This window comes from Westerdykella ornata, assembly GCF_010094085.1.
Source record: "Westerdykella ornata strain CBS 379.55 unplaced genomic scaffold EI97scaffold_11, whole genome shotgun sequence".
In the NCBI taxonomy this organism is placed as follows: Eukaryota; Fungi; Ascomycota; class Dothideomycetes; order Pleosporales; family Sporormiaceae; genus Westerdykella; species Westerdykella ornata.
In genome coordinates this window covers 271,677-296,992 of record NW_022986861.1, presented here as the reverse complement: position 1 = coordinate 296,992, position 25,316 = coordinate 271,677, and the positions used below count along the sequence as shown (strand labels likewise).

The 25,316-nt window shown below is 53.6% G+C and overlaps 8 protein-coding genes across 8 annotated transcripts; 4 read left to right on the top strand and 4 right to left on the bottom strand.

Moving 5' to 3' along the window:
* Nucleotides 1–1,145: 1,145 nt before the first annotated feature.
* EI97DRAFT_458628 (uncharacterized protein) lies at nt 1,146–1,691 on the top strand (the record flags this gene model as incomplete). Its single annotated transcript, XM_033800925.1, has 2 exons — nt 1,146–1,226; nt 1,275–1,691. 2 exons carry the CDS (start codon nt 1,146–1,148, stop codon nt 1,689–1,691), a joined length of 498 nt encoding a protein of 165 aa, XP_033653674.1.
* A 1,887-nt stretch (nt 1,692–3,578) lies between these two features.
* Nucleotides 3,579–5,004, top strand: EI97DRAFT_467369 (FAD/NAD(P)-binding domain-containing protein; the record flags this gene model as incomplete). The annotated part of the gene is made up of 3 exons (XM_033801595.1): nt 3,579–4,424; nt 4,476–4,871; nt 4,976–5,004. Exons 1-3 carry the CDS (start codon nt 3,644–3,646, stop codon nt 5,002–5,004), a joined length of 1,206 nt encoding a protein of 401 aa, XP_033653673.1. The 5' UTR covers nt 3,579–3,643.
* Nucleotides 5,005–5,061: 57 nt separating this feature from the next.
* On the bottom strand, nt 5,062–8,468 carry EI97DRAFT_398812 (uncharacterized protein; the record flags this gene model as incomplete). The annotated part of the gene is made up of 7 exons (XM_033796405.1): nt 5,062–6,816; nt 6,865–6,930; nt 6,979–7,130; nt 7,187–7,625; nt 7,670–7,712; nt 7,766–7,900; nt 7,966–8,468. Coding segments are annotated over 7 exons (3,093 nt in total), but the record flags the coding sequence as incomplete, so codon positions are not given.
* A 613-nt stretch (nt 8,469–9,081) lies between these two features.
* Nucleotides 9,082–10,908, bottom strand: EI97DRAFT_474037 (NADH-dependent flavin oxidoreductase-like protein; the record flags this gene model as incomplete). The annotated part of the gene is made up of 2 exons (XM_033801889.1): nt 10,613–10,908; nt 9,082–10,257 (listed from the first exon to the last, which is right to left on the bottom strand). The coding sequence occupies exons 1-2, from the start codon at nt 10,865–10,867 to the stop codon at nt 9,082–9,084; spliced, it is 1,431 nt and encodes a 476-aa protein (XP_033653671.1). The 5' UTR covers nt 10,868–10,908.
* Nucleotides 10,909–11,489: 581 nt separating this feature from the next.
* On the bottom strand, nt 11,490–13,965 carry EI97DRAFT_50155 (homogentisate 1,2-dioxygenase-like protein). Its single transcript, XM_033802711.1, has 9 exons — nt 13,649–13,965; nt 13,554–13,576; nt 13,444–13,466; nt 13,280–13,386; nt 13,175–13,219; nt 12,643–13,039; nt 12,208–12,574; nt 11,807–12,106; nt 11,490–11,714 (listed from the first exon to the last, which is right to left on the bottom strand). The coding sequence occupies exons 1-9, from the start codon at nt 13,760–13,762 to the stop codon at nt 11,630–11,632; spliced, it is 1,461 nt and encodes a 486-aa protein (XP_033653670.1). The 5' UTR covers nt 13,763–13,965; the 3' UTR covers nt 11,490–11,629.
* A 2,504-nt stretch (nt 13,966–16,469) lies between these two features.
* EI97DRAFT_50102 (uncharacterized protein) lies at nt 16,470–17,594 on the top strand. The gene has a single exon (XM_033802688.1). The coding sequence runs from the start codon at nt 16,703–16,705 to the stop codon at nt 17,321–17,323; it is 621 nt and encodes a 206-aa protein (XP_033653669.1). The 5' UTR covers nt 16,470–16,702; the 3' UTR covers nt 17,324–17,594.
* A 264-nt stretch (nt 17,595–17,858) lies between these two features.
* EI97DRAFT_377925 (SFT2-domain-containing protein) lies at nt 17,859–19,529 on the bottom strand (the record flags this gene model as incomplete). The annotated part of the gene is made up of 5 exons (XM_033795636.1): nt 17,859–18,011; nt 18,165–18,250; nt 18,309–18,373; nt 18,739–18,865; nt 19,310–19,529. The coding sequence occupies 5 exons, from the start codon at nt 19,527–19,529 to the stop codon at nt 17,859–17,861; spliced, it is 651 nt and encodes a 216-aa protein (XP_033653668.1).
* A 3,013-nt stretch (nt 19,530–22,542) lies between these two features.
* Nucleotides 22,543–24,927, top strand: EI97DRAFT_50048 (uncharacterized protein). Its single transcript, XM_033802665.1, has 2 exons — nt 22,543–22,549; nt 22,612–24,927. Exon 2 carries the CDS (start codon nt 22,905–22,907, stop codon nt 24,825–24,827), a length of 1,923 nt encoding a protein of 640 aa, XP_033653667.1. The 5' UTR covers nt 22,543–22,549; nt 22,612–22,904; the 3' UTR covers nt 24,828–24,927.
* Nucleotides 24,928–25,316: the final 389 nt, after the last annotated feature.

The following is a 25,316-nucleotide window of genomic DNA, read 5'->3' as shown; positions in this document are numbered from 1 at the left end:
TCACGGTCCTGCTGTTTAGATACCTCAACACGGGCCAGAATTCAATATGCAAAGGCCAGTTGTCGGGTCCCTGGTACGAATCCAGCTGCTGATGCTGAAAATAGCTACCTTTGATATGAGGAGGATATTGATTCCCTCACATCCGCATCGCCATAAGTGACTCGAGCCGCCAAGCAATTCCGCATACTCCATTCGTTCCGGCGAGCTACATCTGCAAGAAATTAAGTTTCCTCTTCCGTGAAACGGGTTTTCAACCACTATCTCCATACGGCAACTCGACGCCTCTGCTACCGCCCTCAATCTGAAGCCCTGCAGCGACATTCTGGCCAGAGCTTGAGAACCCGGTGCAACGCTGTTATGAGTGCTAGAACGGACGACCACAACGGCTTTGCATGTGCCGGCCAACCCCGCATATATCGTTGTACATCATGCAGACCCTAGAGACGATCCTCTTTCCGTCCTGCTGTGCCTGTGTGACCCTTCTCGCTCATGGATATTTGGCAACGCACTGATAGCGCTCTCCGGCCCAACTTCAAAGTCTAGCCCAACGACACGCTAATGCCCATGCATTGAGCGATCGAACCAGCCGTTCCTCGCAGCTTCCATACAGATCGCCTCGACAAGCTCGTTCCTTGGCTGTCCACGAGACAAGGGCTCGCCACCAATCCGTAAGCATCTTCACACAGGAGCCCAGTTGTCTCTCCACATGCAGTGCGGAAGATGTGGTGGCACAGGCCTCCGATACGCACCCACTGGGAGGTTACCGTTCACACCATCCAATTTCTCGTCCTGGTGAGGTGACCAACTTCTGGACCAACTTCTGGCGCAAAGGGCCCATGCCATGACGGATGATGCATCATTCTTTATCCAGATTGGCAAATTAGCTATACGGGGATCCTGATTGCCGCCGAGCACCGCACTAAGGCATCCTCGTAACCGTTTTTAGGTATGGCGTTCATCGTTCCGGCCAGAGGTGGCAACAGTGGCAGTTTACATGGGAAAAAGTATATGAAGCAGCCCACGGTCGCCTGATGGACTGTCACCAGCTCAACTCCCTATATCTTGCCATTAGCTCTGCACCTCGACCCACAAAAACTTCAATCACTATATCCGCTCTTCGCTTACAGCATTATCAGCGAGATACCATGCAGTACAGGCTTGCATCATTACTGGCCGCTGGCGTCCTTGTCGCCAGCGTCAGTGCTGCCCCCGTTCCCAGCGCCGATGTATGTACTATTGCTTCTGAATAATAGGTCGATACTTACAGTCATCAGCTCGATCTCCCGGACATCATCGTGATCGGAAAACCAGACAGCGAAACTACCTGGTCTAAGAGGGATGAGAAACCCAAGGACAGCTTCGAGATCATCGGGAAACCGAAGACAATCGTAACTTGGGGCAAGAGGGACGATCAACCGGCCGATTCGGTGGAAATTACACCCCCTTCGACGGAAATAATTTGGGGCCGTGATGCTTCTCCCGAGAAACCGAAAGACAGCTTTCAAATTATTGGAAAACCGAAAACCGTCGTCACGTGGAACAAGAGGGACGATCAGCCCGCAGCAGCAGATGACCAGATCGAGCTGACGCCCCCTTCCTCCGAAATTCATTGGGGAAAAAGGACTGAGCAAGCGCAAACACCTCCAGATTTCTCGCTGGGCAAGCCTTCCAGCGAAATTCATTGGGGGTGAGAGAACGTGGCGGTGAGAGACGTTAAACTGGCTCATCTCAAGGTGTGCAAGCGTGCTGCACACCCAAAGCAAAGCACTGACTCAATAGTAGCCAGTTTACACTTTTTTGAGCCGTCTTGTTTCCTTTTTCGATTTTCTTGCGTAAAAGTATGCAGGCACCAAAGTCTACTGTCGTTTCCGCGTCGATATCTCTTCATGGCAGATAGTAGAGATAGGAAGATGGACCACGCCCGGTTGCTGTAGGGGTATCTGCAGGTCCTGCTGGGGTCTTGCTGTTACTTGTGCATAGAGATATCCAGTTCGTTTGTAATCTATTCATTGGTATACTGCTTCTTTTCACGGCCGACTAGACATTTCGTGCAGCGGCTCCGTGTCTTTGATCATAACCTCGTCCGCACAACTCGATTGGCTACTACCCAATGTGGCCATGACTGGCTCCTCGTTTCAAAGCTTATTATACCTGGATGGAAAGTAAATACCAATGTCCGCTATATGCTGCGCCTCCTAGCTGCTCAGTCGGATTTGGCAAGTAGCAGCACAAAGGATGCAGCAGCCTACACCCTATTAACACTAGCCTGCTGTTCCTCAGTACATTTGATTACCTAGTCAGTACAACTCAACTGGATACCACTGAATAGGGCTATGTGCGGTACTGTGGCTGTCCACGTCCGACTGAGCTCCCGCGTGTACCTGTCGGACCAGATCATTTTGCTTTGATCGTGCAAGTTCATCAAGCTGGCGGTCTAATTCCCGAGGATCCTCTGGTGAGGTCAAATAGACTTATGTATTGAGCCTGTGCTGGCTGGTTACACCTACACAGAGAGGCGATGCAAAGCTGATTGCCACCGGCGCTGCTATCGCTTTTATCGCTGTCCAATCGGGTGTGGAGAGTGGCAGCACAGAGGAAGCGCAGGGAGTTGTTCAGTCCGACGTGGAATAGCCGCATTATTTATTCAAATCTGCGTGCCCCACAGTGATTGATTGACTTGCATTTGTACAGCTATACAACGGCTTCTGACATCGGAGTGAATACTCCTTCCACTTCCTCCGTGAGTTAGATCATCTAGTCAGCGCAAATATATTGGCAACTACTTGATAATTCTATAGGTAATGTTTCGTTTTAGGCATATTATACGTAGAGACACTGCAAATCCAGTTGTAAGACCTGTTATATCGCTGCGCCTTCTGACTGCTCAATCGGACTTGGAAAACTGTAGTACCAAGGCAGTGCAGAAGGGAGTTCAGTCAGTTGTGATAAGACGCTGTATATGATCTTTTAGATTGTTGTACTTCTGTGCGTAGCATGAGGCAAATCTGTTACCATACAGCCAAAGGATGAAGTGGTATAACTGCCGTCGTCCTCAGCCTCCGTAGAAGTGTTCCAGAATCACTACCGTCTTTTTGGAAGACATCTATGATCTATGTATGTGAGGCACGCGCTGCGTCTATTTGCGGAAGTTCGTGACAGCCCCCTACCAGACCTCAGCTGTTTGTCGGGATGATGTAGGTTAGCGATTTTCAGCGGTTGAGATAAGAAAGAACCTGCTGCCGTGACTGTTGGTTTATCAGATGGGCATACAGGTGCAGACATAATTGCGCATGGTCACTGATGGAGTTGTGCTTGACGACCGCAATCTTCCTAGTCAGCGATGAAACCCTAGGTAGAATGTTATTCTCTATCACCGTAGACGGCACTAACGGGACGCCGCATCGTCAAGCTTGGAGGGCTCACACTGTGTAGCCAAGGGTCTTTTTGGACATAGTAATCCGTTAAGACACAACAAGCAGTCGCCCGATTCCCCATCGAGGCGGTACAACGTGGGGCAGTTACGCCTTGCACCTCGGTTGAACGCCTCCCCTCCACATATTCTGTCCTCGATGGTTCCACTGAATTGTCGCAGCGCATCCTTGCCTAACAGGTATTCGAGCAATCCTGACTTCAATCCCTCCAAATGGCGACATCAGCAACTGAGTCTGTATCTCCAAAACCTTTGAACCTTGCCATAATCGGTGGCGGCATCGCAGGCACTATTCTCTCCATATCCCTCACCAAACACGGCATCCAACACACACTATATGAATCCGCCGCTCAATTTGGCGAAATCGGCGCCGGCGTCGGGTTCCAGCCTACGTTCGTCCGAACCATGGAGCTGATTTCCCCAGAAATCAAAGACGCGTTTCTGCGGTGTGCGGAAGCGCCTTACATGGAGGAAGATCCCATATATTTCACAGTCCGTGTGGGAGATTGTAAAAACAAGAATGAGAGAGCTGTAGTGGCGAGGAGAGATGGTCGGGAAATCAGGGTTGGCGAGAAGGTGTTTGACTGGCCTGCGCGTCGGGGACCTGGAGGTGGCGTGCATCGCGCACATCTCCTTGACGAGCTTGTGAAATTGATTCCTGATCATGTACCCAAGTTCCGCAAGAGATTGGTTGACATCGAGGAAGCGGATGATGGTACAGGGGATGCTGTACTGCACTTTGCAGACGGTACAACAGCGAGGCACGATGCTGTGCTGGGATGTGATGGGATCAAGTCGCGGACACGGGAGATAGTCTTGGGAAAAGAGGAGGCAAAGGCCGTGTTCTCTGGGAAATGTGCTTACAGAGGCCTGATATCAATGGAGAAGGCGGCGGAGATTCTGGGAGAGGAGACCCCCAAGACTGCACAAATGTTTTGTGGGCATCACGGACATGTTCTGACATTTCCAATTGCGAAGGGTACGATGCTAAACAGTGAGTATGTATCTGTTCTAGGATCGGAATCCAAACTAATGGTTGGACAAGTCGTTGCATTTACGTCTCGTGAAAGTTGGACAAACCCGGATTGGATTGTTAATAGCTCCAAAGAAGACATCCTCGCTGACTTCGCGACCTGGAGTCCCGATGTTAAGGCCCTCTTGTCCAGTATTGAGAAGACTGATATTTGGGCGTTGTTTAACCACCCCTCTGCGCGGACATATATCCAATCGAGTCCACGGATCTGTCTAGTGGGTGACGCTGCTCACGCTTCCACGCCGCATCAGGGCGCCGGAGCGGGCATGTGTGTCGAGGATTGCTACATCTTGGGCGAACTGCTTGGTGAAATTACCGACGCTCACGAGATCGACAAGGCCTTTCAAGCATATGAAGACGTGAGACGCCTTCGATCACTCAAACTGGTCAAGACGAGTAAAGAAGCAGGTATGTTGTATGAGTTCGAAGGGCCGGAAGGCGACGATATGGAGGCAATTGAGAACAATGTCAGAAAGCGGATGGCGTGGCTGTGGGATGCGGACATCACTGAGGACTTGCGAGTAGCAAAGAAGATTCTTAGAAGTTCATGAACTCTAACGGTTCAAGAACATTATCGATATGTCCACAATTTTCCTCCAACAAACTTGGTCTCTGGTGGGCCAAGATAGGTCTCCCGCTCTCCTTCTCTTCCCCTTGTAAACAGCACAATCTTCTCCAGATACAGCTCCGGATTATTCGCTCTCCAGACCAGCTTATGTGCTCCTGCAGCGGCTGGACCAAGGCTTACCTTCTTCTTCCACACATTATCCATGACTGTCGGATTCCACTCGGGCGGCAAATCTCCCGCATTCGTTGGCTGCCCCAGGACGCGGGTAAAGTTCGCCGGTTGATCGTCCAGTGTCAGGGAGAATTGCAAGAGCAGGTTGGGATCTGTGTCCAGGCAGCCATTTATGTAGACGGTGGCGTTGAGGGCGGACGTGCTGTTGAAGAGGTAGATGTTGTATTCCACGAATGCGCTCGTAGAGTCTGTGGTACGCGCCAGTGTGTAAGGTCGCAGTGCCAAAGAACCAGATTCAGTGCGTGTTCCCAAGTACGGAATATGCTCGAAATGCACGGTGGTGTCGTTTCCGGTAGTACCATTGCGAGTGTTTGGTGAGAATGATGAGCGCTGGAAGTGGGGCGCTTCTATAGATATGAATTTCAACTCCGTCTCTGGAAAGCCGACGAAGCCATCGGGGGCTCTATGATTTGACACCGGAATGTACAGATAATCCTGATAGGGGTAGTGGGATGGCGTCGATGTCACTGGCACAATCACCGTGGCATTAAAGCCAACAGGTACCCGATCCCAATCGATGCTGATGTTCACTCTCTGATCATAGTGGTCTTGATGAAGCATTCCTGATCTGGGAGTGATTCTGAGCCAGTCCACAGGAGGTTCTCCTATGGTCCAGTTAATCGGCACACGATAATCGCCCCGCATAAAAAGCTCGACAAAACGTACTGGAGGGCCATAAGGATCCATAACAAGTAGGGTTGGCGTCCACTCTCTCTCGGGGTTCCCTAACTGGCTGCTGGGTAAACTCGCGTCGATAGATTCCGCCCAGCGACCTTGTATGGCAGCATTGACTGATTCTTCTGCATAGATGCCCATGTTCCCTAGGGTATACTGCATATCCTGGCGCAGTTGGACGTATGAAAGGTTAGATAGCATATCTCGAGAGGGATTTGGCCAATCTCTAAATCCACCATATGGCTCGTATCCTTCCAGGTCGTCATATTTTGCTTGCTCCAGGATTCCAGACCATTTTCCATTGAGGAGAGTGTTGAAACCATGTGTGAGGTCGTAGTCTGACTCGAACAGTTCTCGGACATGTTCTGCCACGCCGTTTGCAGAGTTCCTCCGCTCATGCGCGTACTTTCTGTTCAAAGCAACACCGAGCTGGACGCGATAAAATGTTGCTCCAGAAACGATTGGATAATATACCAGTTGATAGAACGCCGGCGCAATGTCGGTAGGCATTTGCTCATGCAGCGCGGTAATTCGGTCTTGCAGCGTTTGCCAGCGACCCAGAATCCTCTCGGTTTCACGGAAATAGAAACTGGAGTACGTGCTTGGCCACACGGCTTCGTATCTGCGCATACCGATGAGGTGGCCCCATTCCATCAGCAGAGGAGTAAGTGTTTCCGCGTACTCGGTGCCAATCTCGCGCGTGAGCCAGAGCGTAAGATATTCGGGAATGCTTTCGAAAGTGATACTAGATGTGTTCCAAGCCAGGTCCATGGAGAAGGAAAGAGGGAGTTCCATGGGTTTGATATCGCCGACGTTCATGATCCAAATGCGATCGGCCCCGCGCAATTTGGCTTGGGATAGTTCTTTGTAAACCTTGGGCTGGGGATGTTAAGTGCCGTGGTTAGTTGCAGAGAGTTCAATACATACCAAGTTTGCTATATTCTGCCATTTGTACGAGACGGGAGATCCGACATATTCGAAGTGGTAGTACAGCTTCCTGGATCAGTATCGCAGCAGGATACGAGAAGGATATCGACTTACTCCGATACCACCCGCTCTTGCACTCTCATTTGCAGTAGGCAGGCGCTGCACATTGCCCGCATTGTCATCGGGAAATATTAGCGTAACATCCTCTGGTGGATCAAGGCCAGCAGCATAGTAGGTCTGCACCTCTTTATACAGCGTCCACATCTCTGCTCGAAGTTAGCTCTTACATGCCCTAGAGTTCTCAATTCAATGGAATACTTACGATTTACACCATCTTCAGAGCCGTAATACTTTTTGAATATTGCTCTCTCTGTCTCGAACACATCCTTCAATATGTCCAACGCATCGTCGCCTACAATTGGCCCATCATTCGGTCCCCTCATTCCCATTGTGATATATACCTCTTTTCCCTCAATCCTCCTAATCCCCTCTTCCATAAAGCTTGTGACATTCTCCTTGTTGCGTCGCCAATCCCAGGGTCCCGTTTCAGTGACATTCCACTCATTAGTTGCGCGTTGCATAGGCTCGTGGTGGCTCGTGGACACGACAATCCCCATGTCGTTTGCAAGCTGCGTATTTCCGGGGTCATCGGTGAAGAAGATTTGGCCTGGTGGAGGGGTGTAAGAGCGCCACATTGCGGGCCAAATGTAGTTTGCTTTGAGGCGGAGCATCATATCGAAGACGTGGCGGTAGTATTCAGTCTATCCAAATCAGCGATAATCAACTTTTTTTGTGTAATACGTACGTCCAGACGGTAGTGTGAAGCATTGTGTTTCCGAGCCCACCATCTGCACCACATCAGCTTCTCGTTCGACTCCACTTATTCAGCAAAAGGGCTCACAGTGTAGTTGCCGGCTCCTCGTCATTGATGAAAAGCCCGCGATACTTCACGCTCGGCTCTCCATGCACAGTTGTCTTTGGAAGGGCATAAATCTTCTCGTGCTTCTTAGCAGGGACATCGGCAAACCAGTGATATCTACATAGAGGTTAGCTTCGCAAAATGTCTTTTTAGCAAAGAATGGAATGTAAAGAAATTCATACGGCGACTGTCCCGACTGCTCAGCAAGCGTATGAATCCCGAAAATCGCGCCGCGCTTGTCACTCCCCGCAATAACCAGCGCGGCCTGAATTCCAGGCAGCGGATTCCGCACAATTGACGTCTTGAAACCCTCCCATTTTCCCGCGATGTCTTGGACATTCAACGTCGAGTTTGTGCCATTGCGGGACAGGCGTTGAATCAGCGGGGACTTCAGTGAGCCCACAATGATGGCGCTCTCAGCTCGCCCGATGCCGCCAAACCGGCCGAGCTGTTCTTGTGTAAGGTTACGGATATCTGGCTTGGAGCCTGTTATTTCAGCAAAATCGCTCGCGAGACTTTCGGCTGCAATTCCAACTCCGATGAAGTCATCCGCAGCATAGAGGACAGGGGCATGGGTGATATCCAAAGCGCCCTCATGTTCGAATGCCACGAATTTCTCTTCGAGCAGTGCCGTGCAGAACTTCGACAGGATTGATAACACCAGAACAGATACCGGAATGCGCATCTTGACTCCTCAAAATTTTGAGGGTTGAAAAATCCCACGTACCAGGGGATTTGCGTCTCCATACTAACTTATAAACACCAGGAAAGTCGGCACGCGGGGCTGGACCCAACATTCTTCCCAACAGGCCCAAGCCCGCGGCCATATACGCTTAAAAGCATTGTTGATCTGGCTAGAAACTCGCGTAGTTCTTCATTACTATAGGATTTGCGGTGGATGAGATCATTGCCGGTAGATATATCCGGGCCATGGTCACTGGTTTGCACCAATAGGAGCTCTGATTTGCAGAACTGGGTTTAGGATCGATATCCAACGACTGCTGCTTGCCATGTGCGCTATATTGGAGATGGAGGCCATTTCGGGACGTCTGATGAATTCTCGTCAGCAAGTTAACATAAGACGCCCAGGATAACACGTAGGTTAAGCTCAAAAGAAAAAAGAATGGATGAATTAAGTGTACTTCTTCGTATTGGACGAATATAGCACAGTGTCAAGGGCATGTCTAAGGTGCTCACGAATGGAAAGGGAGATATTGTCGGGATAGGCGTTTGTCAACTTTGCGAAGGCTTTCTATATCTAACTGTTATTTGATACCAAAGTTTCCTCTACCACCGTCCTATAACCTCGGAAACTTCACCCTCAGAATCTGGCTCGGCCACGCGACTTCGACACCCAACTTCCACGCCACTTTCAACACCCACTCCGGCTCGCGCATAAACTGCCTTGCCACAAGAATAACATCTGCCTTGAGATCCTCCCCATCGCTTGATTCTGTCATCTTCAAGGCCGCCCTCGCCTCTTCCTCAATTTCCGCATCCACTTTCCTCTCCGCAGGATTGCCAACACCTCCCTCGACAATATCCCTCGCCTGCTCGGCCTCCGTGATCAACCCCACGGCGCCAATAAACATACTCAAACCCTCCTTCTTCAGCTCCTTTCGAATACGGCTCGCAATTCTCGTCTGATAATCCTTCGTCGCAAACGCCTTCACCGTCTGTGCCAGGTGATTCCCCCCAGTACTCACGTCCAGCAAATCCACTCCCAACGCCGGCAACATTTTCGCCAACCGTATCGAACTCTCCACATCCCACGATCCATTCTCCCTCCCCACCTCCGCCCCCTCAAGCCACTCCGTCGCACTGATCCTCACAAACAACGGCATATCCTCCGGAATGACCTCCCTCACCGCCCTGACAACCTCAACCAGCAACCTCGTCCTCCCCTCGAAATACCCCCCATAAGCATCCGTCCGGCGATTCGTCACAAGCGACAGAAACTCGCTGATCAAATACCCATGCGCGGCGTGAATCTCGATGACCTGGATCCCAGCCTGAACAGCGCGCTTGGCCGCGCTCGCCCAGTCCCTGACTAGCTGCTGAATCTCGTCCACGGTCAGAGCACGCGGCGCCCAGAAACCTCCCTCGGGATCCGTCGAGCTGCGCCCGTCCCACGTCCACTCGTCGCCACCCATGGGACCCACGACGTCCTCGGGCCAGCCACCTGCGTCCTTGGTCGCGCGCAGCGAGACCTTGGGCGCCCCGGGGAGAGTGCTCGTCAGCCAGGGAGCTGCGGTGGAGGCTTTGCGGCCTGCGTGGGCGAGTTGGATGGCGCTGATGGAGCCTTGGGATTTGATGAAGTCGGAGATGCGGCGGAGGGCGGGGATTTGCGCGTCGGTCCAGAGGCCCGGGCAGTTGGGGGAGATGCGGCCGCAGGACTGGACGCCCGTGGCTTCGATCATGGTGAGGGCGGCGCCTTTGAGGGCGTAGTGGCCTAAGGTTGCGAGGTGGTAGTCCTGGAGTGGGTGTTAGTGAGTGTGTCTATTTTGAGGGAGTGCCGCATGGAGAATACTGGAGCCCTTGGGCAATTCAGATCGGAAGATCTCAGCCGAAGGAAAGGATCCTTTCGGTGGAATCAAACAAGGAAAACCATCATGGCATCCTAACATGTCCGAATGTCTATCTGCTCTCCGGACAAAAGCCCCTCCCTCTCCAGGAAACCCCAGTAATAACTCTTTCATAAGAATCCTCTTCCTATCCCTCCAGCACAAGTTCCAAGCCAGTATAACGTGCAAAAGCGACAAAGACCAGAAACCAGACACCTCATCGACAACGAAAATAAAATAGGGATCAACAAAACCAAAAACTCACCGTCAAAGCACCAACCGTCGGCCCCTCCGCCGCACAACTGTACTGACACATGGGCGCCACCAAGATGCGATTCCTGAGCGTCACCCCGCGAATCGTGAGCGGCGTGAAGAGCACCGGTACCTTCTTTGCCGCTGCCGCGTCATTCTTCGGATTCGAAACGGGAGCACCGGGCGAGACGGCGTGCTGGGGCGTGAAGAAGGGGATGTTGGGGACACCTGGGTTGTGGTCGGGAGGGTAGGGAGTGGGGGAAGGCATTGGGTTAGTGATGGAGGATTTCGGTGAGAGGAGTGGAATGCGAAGTGAAGAGTTTGAGGGTGGGATTTGAGGACTGAGGATCAGTTGTCTATGTCGGAAATGAGGGTTGGTTACAAATCCAATTGCGACAACCTAGAATTTTTTTTTCGAGCCGTCTCTGGCAATGGTAAATAACCGCGGCGGGTGCGATTGACTGTTACCGCCTCTTTACTGACACTCGTGAGGATTTGTCGTATCCAGTTCAACAAAGATTGACAGTGTTGTTGAGAAGACATCCCTTGAAACGCATCAAACGCGAAACGCTGATTAATCTTACGATGTCGTAGTCTGCGCCCATCAATCCTCCGACTCCCTCACTTCTATGCCGCTTTAATTCAAGAGTGGACTAGTGGTTTAAGTGGATACCTGCTTGGGTGTTAGTGGTTTAGCGGTGTTTAGCGTAGGCGCGGCAGGGCGAGGCTGATCAGACGGCAGCTCGTGAACATGGAATGCCCCACAATGCAAAGTCAAGACGAAGGTACCTCTTGAGATTTTGTTCGCAACATGCGAATTAAGGTCGAAACAGGTGACGTGGAAACAGAGGTCCTCGACTGAGAAGGAAGTGGACGGGACAGGAACGTATGGCCTCAAGAGATATATATGTGCGCTCCTTGAAAGTATAACTGATTCTAAGGTTTATTCTTCTCTCTCATACAGGCTTCGATCTCCTTCATGCTTCAATCGGTTTGGGTCTGCCTGGTCACCGAAGTACTCCCCGGCATCTCATACATTCAATTTCTTCACTCCTTCCGCCAGGATGCTGTCGACTTCGTCTTTATGCTGAGAGAAGTTATCGACGAGGTTGTCCCTGTGATAAAGTCAGCATCTTTTGTTCCCCTTCTCAGTTCCAGCGATCGTCCGTCTGTCCTCCGAATTACAGAAATGAGATCAGTTACTCACCACATCGACGGCTCGTGCTCATGTCTCTTCTCGCTCTTCCACGCCCAATCCGTAATCGTAAACATCCTAGAGCTCTCAAACATGAACGCGACCGCGCCCTCAGAGATCCTCATCTCGGGGGGAGGCTGTGCGCTGGCTGCCTTGAACTCCTCGTAAGCGACACCGTGGGGCACGAAACCGCATTCGTAGCTCACGCCTCCCGGTTGGAAGGAGTCGCTGCGGCCGGCGTATTCACCGTAGATGAGGCCCATGAGTTCAGAGGCCGCGTTGCGGTGGTAGTAGGGGGGACGGTAGGTGTGGCTGGGAAAACGTCACAGTTAGTGATTTGCCAAGAAACGTCAGGTTTGCAATGCATAGAGGCTTGGAAATGATATAGGAAAGAGAGATGCATGGGGACATACCTAGCAACATCCCACCTCGGCGAAAAGATCAAGAAGTCCGCCAGTGGCGAACTTGGATCCCTCGATGGCGCCGTCAACACGCAGAAAATGCTCGGATCAATATGGTCGACGCTGATACTGCCGACATTGACAAACTTGGTTAGGTCGTACTTGTACGGCACGTAATTGCCATGCCAAGCAACGACGTCGAAGGGGGAGTGGTTCTGCGTGCTCTTGAAGAACTTGCCGCTGAGCTTGTAGATAATCTCCCAAGGAGCTTGCTCAATTTCATAGTGAGCAACGGGGTGCAGGAAGTCCCGGGCGTTGGCAAGACCATTCGCACCGAGGGGACCGAGTTCGGGGAGTTGGAAATTTGAGCCCCAGATTTCTGATACCCGTTAGTATCTCCTCTGCTTTCTTCATCTTCCCGTAATCCCAACAATAAAATGCACGTACCAAGGATATACCCCCTAGTCTGCCCATCCGGCAATCCCACCTTGAACCTCTGACCCCTCTGAATCACGCAAATCTCGCCCGGCTGCACAAACAATTTGCCAAACTCCGTCTGGATATCCAACGCTCCCTGCTGCGGCACAATAAGCCAGTCACCATCCGAATTCACGGCTGCTCTGCGGCCCATGCTCGTATTCGCGAGATACGTATGCACGGCGAGGCCTTCACGTAGTGTAGGGTCACCGGAACCAGCGATGGTCTTCAGACCGCTGATAAAGTCGACTTCGCCATCCTTGGGAATTTCAAAAGGGAACCAGGCGAGCTGCGTGGGGGAAACGTGGACGCGGGGGTTCACTGGGAGGAAGTTGGACTCAGTGTCGGGATTCTCGGGCAGGTCGGTCTGATGGTTGTGGTCAGCATGGGGCTTGGGAGTGAAGTAAGGGTGGATGGCGCGGTTTGATGGTTCTTGTGATTCGTGTCATGCGGCCTTCTGTGATGGTGTAGAGGATGCTGACGGGAAGCTTGGAGCTCTTACAAATCCTTGGTGGGCTACTGCTGGGCGAGCTCTGTACAGCCATGCCTGTAACGCGTCAGCGCAAATTCAGTGATTCGTAAACGTCGCATTCCCGGTCGTGCGAACCTTTTTGTTCAAATGCCTCGGCGCCACGAATGCAGTAGCAGTCATCTGCTCCGCATACAGTCCGAATCTCACGCATCTGGGACTGTTCTGGCCCCTGGGAATTGTGCCTTGCAGACAATCAAATCAGCATCTCTAGTTACGAGACCACTAAAGGAAGCACTCACCAGGTACAGCCTCGGATTCGAAACTTTAACCGCACACGTCAGCCAATCTTCTCCACAGATACTCCCCTCTTTTATGACCCATCTCTCACGGAAGGTCGGACCAGACTCACCTATTGCCAAAGCCACACTGATACTACAACGCAGAAATCTGTCAGCTTCCCATTTCTTCACCATGGTCCCAGCACGAGGCAGGCATTGCACTCACTTCATAAGGATCGTTCTTCCTCGTGGCAAAAGATGGTACTACACCATCCTTCTGCGTTTCCGCCCAGTGGAAGATCTTCTGGTACTCCTTGGGATTCTCGAGCTGCGACGTCATCTTGCGTACTCAATCCGCTGTTATGCTGGAAAGGCTTTTGAATCAACGGATTGTAACAGTTGGTCGAGGGGGTTAGTGATTGTCAATGGGTTGAGGACAGGGATTGATTCGAGGTAGGCAAGGGTAAAATAGATTGATGCTCGAGTGTAGGACAGAATGAAGGAGAAGAAGAAGGAAGGAAGAAGGGAGAAAGAAAACAGTTCCCCCATCGGCGAAGTAACCCCGACCCCACATTCTCCTGCCGTCAGCAACCCAGCTCAGCACAGCACACAAGCAATTGCAAGCAGTGGGGCATGCATAGGGTGATTTGCTCTCACTCCAGCCTCGCGATCTTTCCTCCCCATCTCTCTTCCGATCCCACAATCCTCCTGGTCCAGCTCCAGTTCCACCAAAGCTTGTGCTTTCTCTAAACAGCATAGACATCCACCTTCATGGCACTAACTCGCGCCAACCATCGGGATTCCTCGAAAAAGGCCCATTCCCATTGGCAGCCCCAACTGCCGATGAGCGCCTCGGAGGGGTAGCGGGCATGGAACTCGGGGGTGGAGAGGTGGTGGGGTTTGCAGCGGGTGAATCGTCGGGCCGAGGGGCGACGGCGGGGTATAACACGTGCAGCTAGCGTGAGCGCGGGGAAGTGAATGTCTTTGTCAGACATGAGTCAGCGGGGAAGCATATCTAATATCTACGGGCTTTCCAAGAAGTCAGAACAGACTTCCACATGTCAGGGCGTCCGTTTGCTTTGGGAGCCACTTGATAATACACTGTGCTATTATGGGTACATTCACAATATCTTGCTCAAGCCAATAACCTTCGGAATACGCGTAATCCGCCACGCCTCACTTGCGCGCCCTACAAATTCCCACCTCTGCAATCCCGACTCCCAATCAACCCATCATCATCCCCAACACCCACCGATCAGACCTTCTCGCACTTCCGGATCCCTCAGCCCTAACGGCCAGTCCATACATTGATATGCATCTCTCATCCTGTACGACCCCCTCCACAGCCATCGAACCGCCAATCCTCGGACCTCGCCGACTCACCGTCAATGTGACTCCCCCCATCATCGCACGCGCATGCGCCTTCCCTCATCCGTGAGTCCTACCTCTCCTCGCATGTGCACTCTCAGCCACTCCATGGCTTCCAAGGTCATATTTCCATTATGAAACAAAGAAAGTTTACCTTGGGACGCCGTGGATGGAGTGTTGGATGACAGGCTTTGCGATCGTATCCACGGTGCATGCGCAATTCCATGCCGATGGCTACAGTATGCAGCAGGAGCGGAGCGTATCCGGCGCGCGCATGTCGCGCGTCTGCAGGCCTGGTGTTGGGAGGTTAGGTATGGGATGGTTCATTGGCTGTGAATATATGTGCGATCGGTTAGCGCAGGGCGAAGGCAAATGGCGGAGTCCGACTTGTCCGTCATCTTCGTCCTGCTGGATATTGTGTGATTCCTGCAGCGAATCCTAGATGCCGCCAAGGGCGATGTTGCGTCCGGTGAATGTCTCTGACGGCAGAGACTGGCTGCAGTCCAGCGCTGGAACCTTGCTGGGTCCAATTCGTCATCCACTGACACCAACACTAATATTGACATCTCGGTCGTTCATGCACAGCAGCGGCTGTAGGAACGAGACTAGTAGTCTACTCGAGCTACTCGAGCTAGAAAAGCAGATGTGTTGCAGCCGGCGCAGGTTCCTGTTTCTAATCTATTGGATTCGCAGCTGTTTCCCAAGACCTGTCTTGACGATAGTTAGATTGCTAGTCCGGTTGCTATTTTCGTCACAGTCCAGTCGTGTTTGTACTCCGTTGCAATATCCATCGGACGGCGCCCCGGACCTGTAATCGTCAAATATATACCTCTCCGAGAAGAAAACATCGCAGAAACGCTCTCCACGTTCTTCGTTTAGATTTCTTCTTGGTTTTAAGCTAAGAAGGGCTCGAAACCGATGCCTAGGTAGACGTCAAATTGCTCTAGATTCTTGGATCCGAGAGTCAACCTGCCGCTGGGTTCACTCCAGGGCTATCGATATCCGTCCAGAGCCACTATACACCCCACGCTAGAGTCGTGTTCTCCAAATATTGAATCTCAAATATCAATATATAGCCGACTCTAGCTTAAGGTAAGGTCAGCCTTCGTTACTCCAAAAAAGGATACTACAATATCGCCTCTACAATACCTAACCTAATCCACTGCCTTCGCTAGATCAACCAAAACCACCTTCAAGCCTGTGTGAACCACCATTTATCCATCCCTCGGAACTCCAAACACACCCACCAGTCACATCCACCTTGGGGCATCAGCGAACTCTTTCTCCATCCGCTAATCTCCAACTGCAAAAGCCTAGGGAGGGTTTCATAATAGGGACAATACTACCTATGTAGTCAGTACCTTGCGACCTTGCTCTCCTACTCCTCTCTTCCTCTCCAGCAACACCCTTCCTCCCGCGAAAAAAGCATTCCTTCCCAATCACCTACCCCTCATCACAATCCACCTGCATGTACTCCGTACTCCGTATAAGTACCCCCCTCAACCCGCATGAGGTCCTGTGGCTAAAACGGCGCTAAACCCGCTATACCCAATCCAGCTCCACAAGTACATGAACGCGAATGCGGGGCGAACCACTGTGGCTGTGGCTGATCCCTCCCCACCCCTCCAACCCCTCCAAAACACCCGTGCTCGACACCCCTCTCCCGTCCACCACTACACCCTCTCCTCATAGCGGCCACGAGCAGACGTTATTGGCATCGGCCATCTGCCCATCTGCCCATCTTTCTCCCTGCCTAGGATAGTTCCCTTGGATGCATGATGCGTGCGCCGGGGCACCTGGCAGCTCAGGACGCACGACGGTTGTCTCCCTGGGTGGGTAGAGGCGATGGATCTGTGTCACGGGTCGCATCTTGCATGAACGACTGCGCAAGGACTGTGAACATGCGAAGTCAATGTCGACGTGGAGCGACCGGGTAGGAACGGCGGGGCATGGACATGAGCATGGGAATCTACACAGTAGCATCGCCCATTTCCCATCTCCCCTCTCCTCCCTCCAAATTTCGCTTCTCCCTTCTCCCTTCTTCCCCCTCCAATATCCCATCCTCCATCTCCAGCTCTATAATGCATCCCTCGCAGATACGGCACCCTCGCATCCGGCGCTCTCTCTTTCCCACAGACACATCCCCCGCCATCACCCATCCCAACCCTCCAACTCAACGTCCCACTCACTCACCCGCACACTAACCGGAGCATACCGTTTGCCGTCAAACAAAGTAAAGATCGCCAGTCGTCACCGCCTGCCGGCATCTGCAGATGATAAGCAGGTAAGCAGGTCGACGGCATATGTATCGATAAAGCGGGAGAGCGGCGGACCCTGCGTGCGCAGACATAGAGATCATCCATCTGATCTACTCCGTCTTATTTCTCCCTCTTCATACCACATTATATCAGCATTATCCCCCAATACTCTCCTCGGCACTCTGCTTCCCCCGAGTCGAAAACAAAGAATCGACTCAGGCAAAAGCAGCACAATCATCAAACAGCATGAAAGGGAGGGGATTCTGAAAGCGTGATACCTCTGTATCTCAAGCATCAGAGCAACAAGGCTATTATGTATGTAGTGCAGGGTTCAGGGGCCCAGAGAGATGCATATGCACATGGCCGCATGGTAATGTGCCACACATCTACCTACCAGGGCCACAACTAGGCTAGTCTAATAAGGTAGGACGACTTGCATGTGAGCGCAGTTCGGGGCAGCGACTTCGGGCGACGATCAATAATCAGCGGTCAAGGGGTTAGGACTACTACTGGCAGGGTGTCGAAGGAGCACCAGGCGCAAGTGTGTGAGGGTGTATGGATGCCTGTGGGTGTGGGCGTGACGGATGCAAGCCGGTTGGCACCCTGGACGAAACATGAACGGTTTGCTTGCTTGCTTTCGGGGGGCACATCAGAAACAGATGTGTGCCCGCCCGCTTGATCTGATTGTTTGTTTGACGCGCGGACGGTGCGCGCCGCCCAGCTTTTCGAGTCCTAATAAGTATTATCGTGTTACAGCCGCAGAAACCAGAACAACCGCCAGTACTCGTACAAGATCCTCGGGAGTCTGCCTCAGTCATTCATCCAGGCTGCGACGCGGCTCCCTCCGAATCTCGCAGCAAACCGCAGGCCTTGTGAGCCCATGGGGAAGTAGGAGACCAGGTACCAGATGAGGCAGACCAGCTGCAGGAGCGAGGCGATGAAGGTGAGAAGGGTGCTGTGTAACTATACCATCACGCGCACATGCAGTTAGTACAGTAAACCCGAGCAATCCGCAATCGATAAGACTAGCGTGGGGTATGGGATTAAGGGCAGCAGGGTTCATGCGGGATGTGCATGTGCTTCAGGACGGGGATGGGGCAGGAGCGTGGAACTTACCCCGAGCGAAAACCACAGAGTGAGCCCAATGCTACCAAAGTACGCTGCGCTGAAAGGAAGTCTGGGCCCAGAAATGAGGTGATGAACTGGGAGAGGAAGTCTGCAGTTAGCACATCGCCTTGGACAGTGTTGAGGGGCACGTACTGTATGCTGTGGGGCCCATCAAAACACCCCAAGATACCAGAAATAGAAGACTGCCCATAGACCACCTGAGTGCCGACGACCATTAGCTCTTGAGCCGCTGATGAATGTGCCTGAACTGGGAAATGTGAACTGGGCAGGCACTTCTGCGCGCTAAAGGCGAACCTCCGCATGATCGCAGAATAGTGCAAGATGCCAACTTTGAAGCAGTTTAAACGGTCATGGCGGCACCACCTCCATGATGCCTTCCAAGATTCGCTCAGACAAACATTCAACAAATCTGTGCAGAAGGCATCCCAGTTGCGACTGGCCGCGTCCTGCTGCTGGGGATCGCGACAAGCGATGTGCCACCCTCAAAACGAGGAAGGTGACAGAGAAGGCTATGCGTATCGGTTTGGAGGGGATAAGGATACATAGAAGATGAAGAACTCACAGAATGGCAAACTTGCGGGGTTTAACAAGCAGTACACCAGTGAACATCAATGCGAAACAAAGGGCAAACATGGCCAGGGAGGCAACCATGAGACCGCCGAAGACGAGCAGCCGATCCCAGCGACTCACTAGGGACACAACGGTTAGCAGTGATCAAATGTAACAATGGAGGTTGCGTATATGCAGCCATCTGCGACCCGGGTGATTTACGCAGGAACTCCCTTCCGCTGCCGATGCCAGGGCGATCACTGCATACTGAGTCCAGGTGACATGTTGGTTGAGCCTGAGCCGGGAGCGGAGATAGCAGATTGAAAGAACATGGCAAAATCTGTCCTCTGATGCGATTTTGCGAAATCTCTGACTGCGCGAAGCATCCCCTGCTAGCTCTGCAAGAGGTCGCCGCGGCACAGTCACAAGGCCGGCATGGGGATACGTAGAGGTGTAGGGAAAGCAGCCCCGGCTGCCATGGCGTTCGACGCGCATTGCTCAGCAAGGTGGCGGCTGAAGGCAGACGCTCCGTAGGCAATCCAAGCCTTTCTACGGCGGTGGTTGAAACAGAAAGGGGCACTTACGCGCAAACCAGCCTTCTTCCTCTTCCCTCCGGGTGGGTGCTGGCAGCGGAGCTCCCGGATTCTCAGTAGTCGGCAGCCTAACATAGCCACCGGAACCAAACGGATTGAGGTTTTGGAGCCTCCCAATCAAGGAGGGAGAAGATGTGTTCACGGGAACATCGGCGTCCCTTCGGCTCCAACCCAGCGAGTTTAAGGAATCCCGGAGCGAGGCGGACGCCATGTTTACTTGCTGAGAGCGGTCCTCCGCCGTAGGGGTGCACGAGGCGTTTGAACGAAGGCTTGCAAGCAAGGCACAGAGTGCTACCTTTCCCGGGAAATACGGCGGAATGTGCGATGGATGTTGAGGAATGACTCTATGGCAGAGAGGGCAGAGGAGCTATTCCCAGGAACCGCAGCAGGCGACACAGAAACGCGTGGTCCGGATGTATAGCGGGATGATTGTGGCGGATGACGGTAACTGAGGCTTGGCTAGGCAGCGTTTGTCCCAGTTTGCAGTTGGCAGAGTTGGCGAGGTGTGGCTTGTAGAGGTGTAGGAGAGGCGGGGCGAGGATGCGCCAGTGTTGATGGAGACGGAGGATTTTGTGCAGATGATCTCCGAAGCGCCGTCTGCAGTTTGGACGGACCGGCCAATAGCAGAATGTCAGACAGAGTCTCAGACAAGTGGACCTGTGCTCGCGGCTTGTGATAGGGACGGATCGAGTGTTGCAGCGGAGAGGACTTGCGGCGCCGAGAGGTGTTGGGGAGCAGGCGGTCGTGGAGGCCGCGGAAGGTCTGATTGGAGAGCAAGCAGGCTGGATCTGGGAGTGTGGGCGGCCGCGAGGACGGTAATGTGCTAGAGCGAGGGGCTCAGGACGGCGGAGGGCTGCGGGCTGCGGAGGGGTGGGTGTAGTATCGAGTGTAGTGAATCGACTCGTGGACGGTCCATTAGCTTACGCATACGGGCAACTGGGGGGTTGCGTGAACGGATGGCTTGGCGGAGCTATACCGAGGAAGGCTTAGTGGCATATGGCCCTTGCTAACCTTTCTCTCCGCTTGGGTCGACGACGACGACTCTCCGACGACTCTCCAATACAAGTACGGAGTACATACTGCCACACAGACACACACATCGGGCCCACTCTCCCACCGGATGGCAAAGCTGCGTCCCAACCTGGTTGAGGTTGCACCCTCTTGCGGCGCAACCAGCGACAGCACGATCGGTGGAACTGACGTTCGCCGCTTTGCCTTCACCTGGGAATTGTAGGAAGTTGGGTGTGGCTTGGGGTTCATGGTCTGAAAAGGGAACTGATATCGCGATGCGATAGCGATGGTGGGACTCTTGAGTCACTCGCGCCTCGCACGCGTTTCTGGGAATCTGCGAAGCTGAGACCAGAGACGTTCACATCGGTCTTGGGCTACAGCGGATGACCGTATGCGGCGGGTCGTGTGCGGAAGCGCGCCAGGGACATGGGGTGGGCTGGGGGGTGAAGGGGGGTTGTCAAAGGAGGGTGGCAGGTCCTACAAGTTGCACTTCGGGCAGCCCTGGAGCCCTTGGAGCCCTGGAGGGATCGATCAAACCGGGAAGTAGAGTGGTAAAGGGTGGAAGATGAGCCACACGGGCAGTGGGAAGCAGAAGTGCCTGGAGCAGCGACGCTGAGAAAGCAGGCCGGGCAAGCAGTCAACAAGAGTATCCGCAGTCAGTATATTATGTCGGCGACGTCCGCACCTGTGCTGGAGCCAATCCTGCCTCTTGTTCCCCTACTGTGTGCAGCTTCTTGAGGTGCTGTGTATATTCCGATATCCATGCGCCGTCGTTGACATATACCACTTCTTTACAAACTACTCGGTGCCACAGGCGACGTCACTGGTGCCCCAGACGGAGGGCGCCACAGCAGACGACAGCTCGCACACCAGCAACGGCAGTAGTGCATCTCCTGCATCCTGCTACTCTTACGGAGTTACTCTTCTGTCCTGCCCTCTGGCCTCACTGCACGCGCAAAGGGTATACGGCGCGGCCCCAGCCTTGCCAGATCGTCTCGACCTCTTTGAATAACGATTCGCTGCGTCTCCTTGGCGGCCACCCCTCAAGCGACCCCATAGATCGCGCCCGCGCCGGTCTCTTTTTGGCGGCGCTGACCGCCTTCTCCAACCTGAACACCTCCTCACCCTCCTTGCCTCTCCGCCTCCTCCTCCTTCTCCTCCTCCTCCGCCGCAGCCCGACTACACAACACTGCGCCCTTCCTTACAGTACCGACAACAGCAGCGCCGCCTGCCTTGCGCTGACTGAAAGAGCGAATTGTCATTATTGCTTGTCCAACAAGCCCGCTTGCCTCGCCCATTGTCCACCAACCCACCGCACCAGGGGCTATCCCGCTTGAAGATCCCCCGCCATCTATCGCCCAAACCTTGGACCGGGCTCCAGTCTTCGTCTTCCCACTTTCAGCTTTTTCTTCTCCACTCCAGCGACCGCTGCACACCGCTGCTCTCCGATTCCATCGCCGCAGACACGACCCCTCTGCCTCGTCCTCGCCGCACCCCTCGATCCCACTCAACCCGCCTGCGCGCCTTCAAAGGAGAACAAACCCGTGTCACCTCCGACCCGCCACGCCCTCCACCGAACCCTTCATCCCTCCAACCCTCAACCCCACACGAACCTCCGTTTGCTGCATCGTCCCTGCGCAAAGCAGTGGCCCCGAGCAACCATCCTTCTTTTCGAGGAACTTCGCATTTTGTTATCTGCAACTGCGCCTGCAGTGCACAATCCTCGCTGTGGTGAGTCAACCGCCCCCGTCGCGACTTCCCTCCTTCCACCACCGACCCGCTCCCCGCCTCTACACAAATCCTCCCCAACAGACGCTTCAGTACTGTGCGACCTGGCACTCTGTACTGTGTCTCTGCGTCTGGTGCCTGTGCCACCGTCCCCCGCTGCTGTGGTCTGCGTTGCGGCTGTCATCCACCCGCATCCGCCTCGCTGGTTACCTCATTGTCCGCCGAGTCCCTCCATTGCCTAGCCTGACTCTCTTCCGGGGACCTACCGCTGACAGTTGCGCCTCCAGGTGCACTCCGTGGACCGCAGCCACGAGTAGCTTGCGTCGCCGTCCTCCTGCTTCCCCGAGAACGGCCCTTCACACTCATTCGGTGCTTTGAGGCGACACCCTGTGCCCTTCGGCCCTCCCTCTACACGTCCTCATTAGCTTCACCGAGGCTTAGTCCCTAACACGAGCGTACGAGCACGACAGCCTGCGATAACGTCTGTCCTCGGTGAGTAGATGGCTGTTGCTGCACCAATCCAGCAGGATGCACCTCTAATGCCTCTTATGCAGAACAAACAGCGGCCTTCTCTTGCAGATTGCCAACCAGTCAGGCCGGTCAAGCAAGGCATTCAGCTTGCCCAGACTGTCCTTGTGCTTCGACCAGAGCAATCGCCCGCCGCAGTCCTTTATATGGTCACGAACCGTCTCGTGCTGCAATCATCCTGCAAGCTCGCGAGCCTGCATTCTTTAGCCACATCGACTGGACCCAATACCCGATCGTTTCAGATCCTTGAAACCGGGGTCCAGCATCGGTCCTCGGCTTCACCCTTCCCACATTCCGGGCGTCACTGCAACCTTTAGTGATGCCAGCTCCCAGTAAGTGTGCCTCTTGTAACATCCCTACCCCCCTTGTCACCAGACCCCAGTCAAAGACATGTCCCCCACCCTCACTGTCCAACCCCTCTATATTACACTCGACCTCTCCTTTTGCTTGCTCCGCACTGCACTCCCCCTCTATTCCTTGTCCTATCCTGTCTTCCTCTTCGCTGGCAGCTCCCACGATGCTTCGTGAAGCACTACTGACTGTCCCCGAAGCGGACGCACTCTTCACCCCCCCTTCTTCCTACTCCCCCCAGAAGACCCTCGCGAGGCTGGACCTCCGGTTTGACTCCAACTCTGACGATAGTCTAGACGGTGACATCTTCAACATGAATACCATGGCTGGCACTGGTTCCCCATCCCCTTATATCAAGGAGGAACTGGACGACATGCATTTCAATCCCAACCGATTCATGGGCCACAGCGGGTTGGGCATGACGCAGCAGTTTGGGAATCAAGAGTTCAGTGGTGCTCAAGACAACATGGGAGCCATCAATCCCTCCGATCTCTCTGTATCCGGAAATTTCCTAAACAACAATCAGTTTGGCACAGGTTACATGCCCGGTGGTGCTGGCATCGCCGACGACGAACTGGCCGACTCCTTGGGCAACTTCGATCACCAGCAGAATTTCGGTGGCTTCAACCAGGAGGAGAATTATCTCCATGCTCAACCTGCTGGTGCCCAGGTCCCCCGCAACCACGCCGCTATGCATCAGTTGTACTCGAATACCCCGGACGACTTGCCGATCCAGAGTCCCTTCACCCAGCCCCAGGCCTTCGACTTTTCCCAGTATCAGTCGCCTTCCCAACGGTTAGGCTTCGCACATAGTATGCCCAACGGCGCCATCTCCCGCCAGAGAATGGCTGCCGCCATGAGCCGCAATGGATCCGACAGTCGCAGCCCCATGTCACCCAAGGGTCATACTATCGGTGCAGGACAGTTCGGCACCCCTGACTCGGGCAACTTTGGTTCGCAACCTATCATGACGACTATGCATCGCCGTCAGAAGAGCGTAGGCGGTACCTGGGATGGCACCCCGGGCAGTTCCCACTCTTGGATAGAGTCACCCGCCCACTCTCCTCATACCGCTACCTTGCCGCATCAGCAAATCTCCGAAGTGATGCACTCGGCGAAGCACGCTTCCCTGCCTGCGAAGGTGGATCTGGGCCAGTCACAAGATGCCAAGAAGCGGCGTCGTCGCGAGTCGCATAATCTTGTCGAACGTCGGCGTCGTGACAACATCAACGAGCGCATCCAGGACCTCTCTCGCCTTGTTCCCCAGCATCGACTGGAGGACGAGAAGATCAGGAAGCACATCAATAACAACGGGCCACTCTCGCCAGCACTCACAAGTGGCATGTCCCCTCCCCAGGCCACATCTCTCTTGGCTGGCGGCACCGGCAAACGGGCTGCCGGCAACATCACCACCGGCCTGCCGATTGAAGAGAAAGACAAGGGCCCCAACAAGGGTGACATTCTGAATGGTGCCGTGAGCTGGACACGCGATCTCATGTGGATGCTGTACAGACAGATAAAGGAGAACGATGCTCTGAAAGCTCGCCTCGGCCAACAAGGATGGGTCAGCGAAGAGACGGAGGAAGAGCGCCGCATGCGTACAGAACTCGTGGAAGCTGTCGAGAAGAACGGTGTCGATAGCTTCAAGTATTCAAGAGGACCGGGCTCCGGTTTGCGGGTTCCCAAGCATACCAATCTCGCCGGGGAACCCATTGGGCAGATATCCCCACAGAGCCTTAGTCCCGGTATGCAAAGTAACGGAAGCAGCTCCAACGTCAACGCTGGCGACAATGCAAACGCGAATCAGCAATTCTGGATGAGCCAACAAACCGACAACAACCCATTCACGCTGAAGGAAGAGGATGAATACAATTCGATGGATATGGGCTGAAGCCTTCCTCTACATTACATACATTAGCGGATGCTTTGCCGCAGCCTCCATATCGCACAATCTTCGTATCTTCAGGCATAGGAATGTCTCTCTGATCCTATGTCGCCCCGCCGCCTTGGACTTCGCTTTCGATACCCATCCCGCACGCTCCTGCGTTCGCCACATGCATTGTTAGGCCGGAACACGAGCCAGTCGAATCATGCAGCCGCCCGATACGGACCCCTACGCAGCGATGGCTTGCTTGCAAGCCACTTCGAGGCGTTCAGGTCAGCCAGGCACTTGCCTTACTTCGTTCCCGGTGTTACTCAAGCATATGCCGTCTTGGCTGGCCACAAGACGGAACGCACGCTTCCCTCTCGCATCTTTTCACATACCCGTCTCATTGCATACCATGTTTCGAGACATTCTTCGCTGGCGTCATCGGACATACCCCTCACCCGGATTGCTCACCTCGAGAGAAGACGGCTGTCTTATCTCGCGATCACCAGA

What these genes read in the sequence shown, in the direction of transcription:
- EI97DRAFT_50048 (XM_033802665.1), top strand. Translation starts at nt 22,905, where the DNA reads ATGCCAGCTCCCAGTAAGTGTGCCTCTTGTAACATCCCTACCCCCCTT.
- EI97DRAFT_50155 (XM_033802711.1), bottom strand. Translation starts at nt 13,762, where the DNA reads ATGACGTCGCAGCTCGAGAATCCCAAGGAGTACCAGAAGATCTTCCAC. An exon ending in GACTAGGGGGTATATCCTTG is followed by an intron (nt 12,575 to 12,642) that starts GTACGTGCATTT and finishes AACGGGTATCAG; the next exon opens with AAATCTGGGGCTCAAATTTC. An exon ending in GAGCACGAGCCGTCGATGTG is followed by an intron (nt 11,715 to 11,806) that starts GTGAGTAACTGA and finishes ACTTTATCACAG; the next exon opens with GGACAACCTCGTCGATAACT.
- EI97DRAFT_50102 (XM_033802688.1), top strand. Translation starts at nt 16,703, where the DNA reads ATGTCGACGTGGAGCGACCGGGTAGGAACGGCGGGGCATGGACATGAG.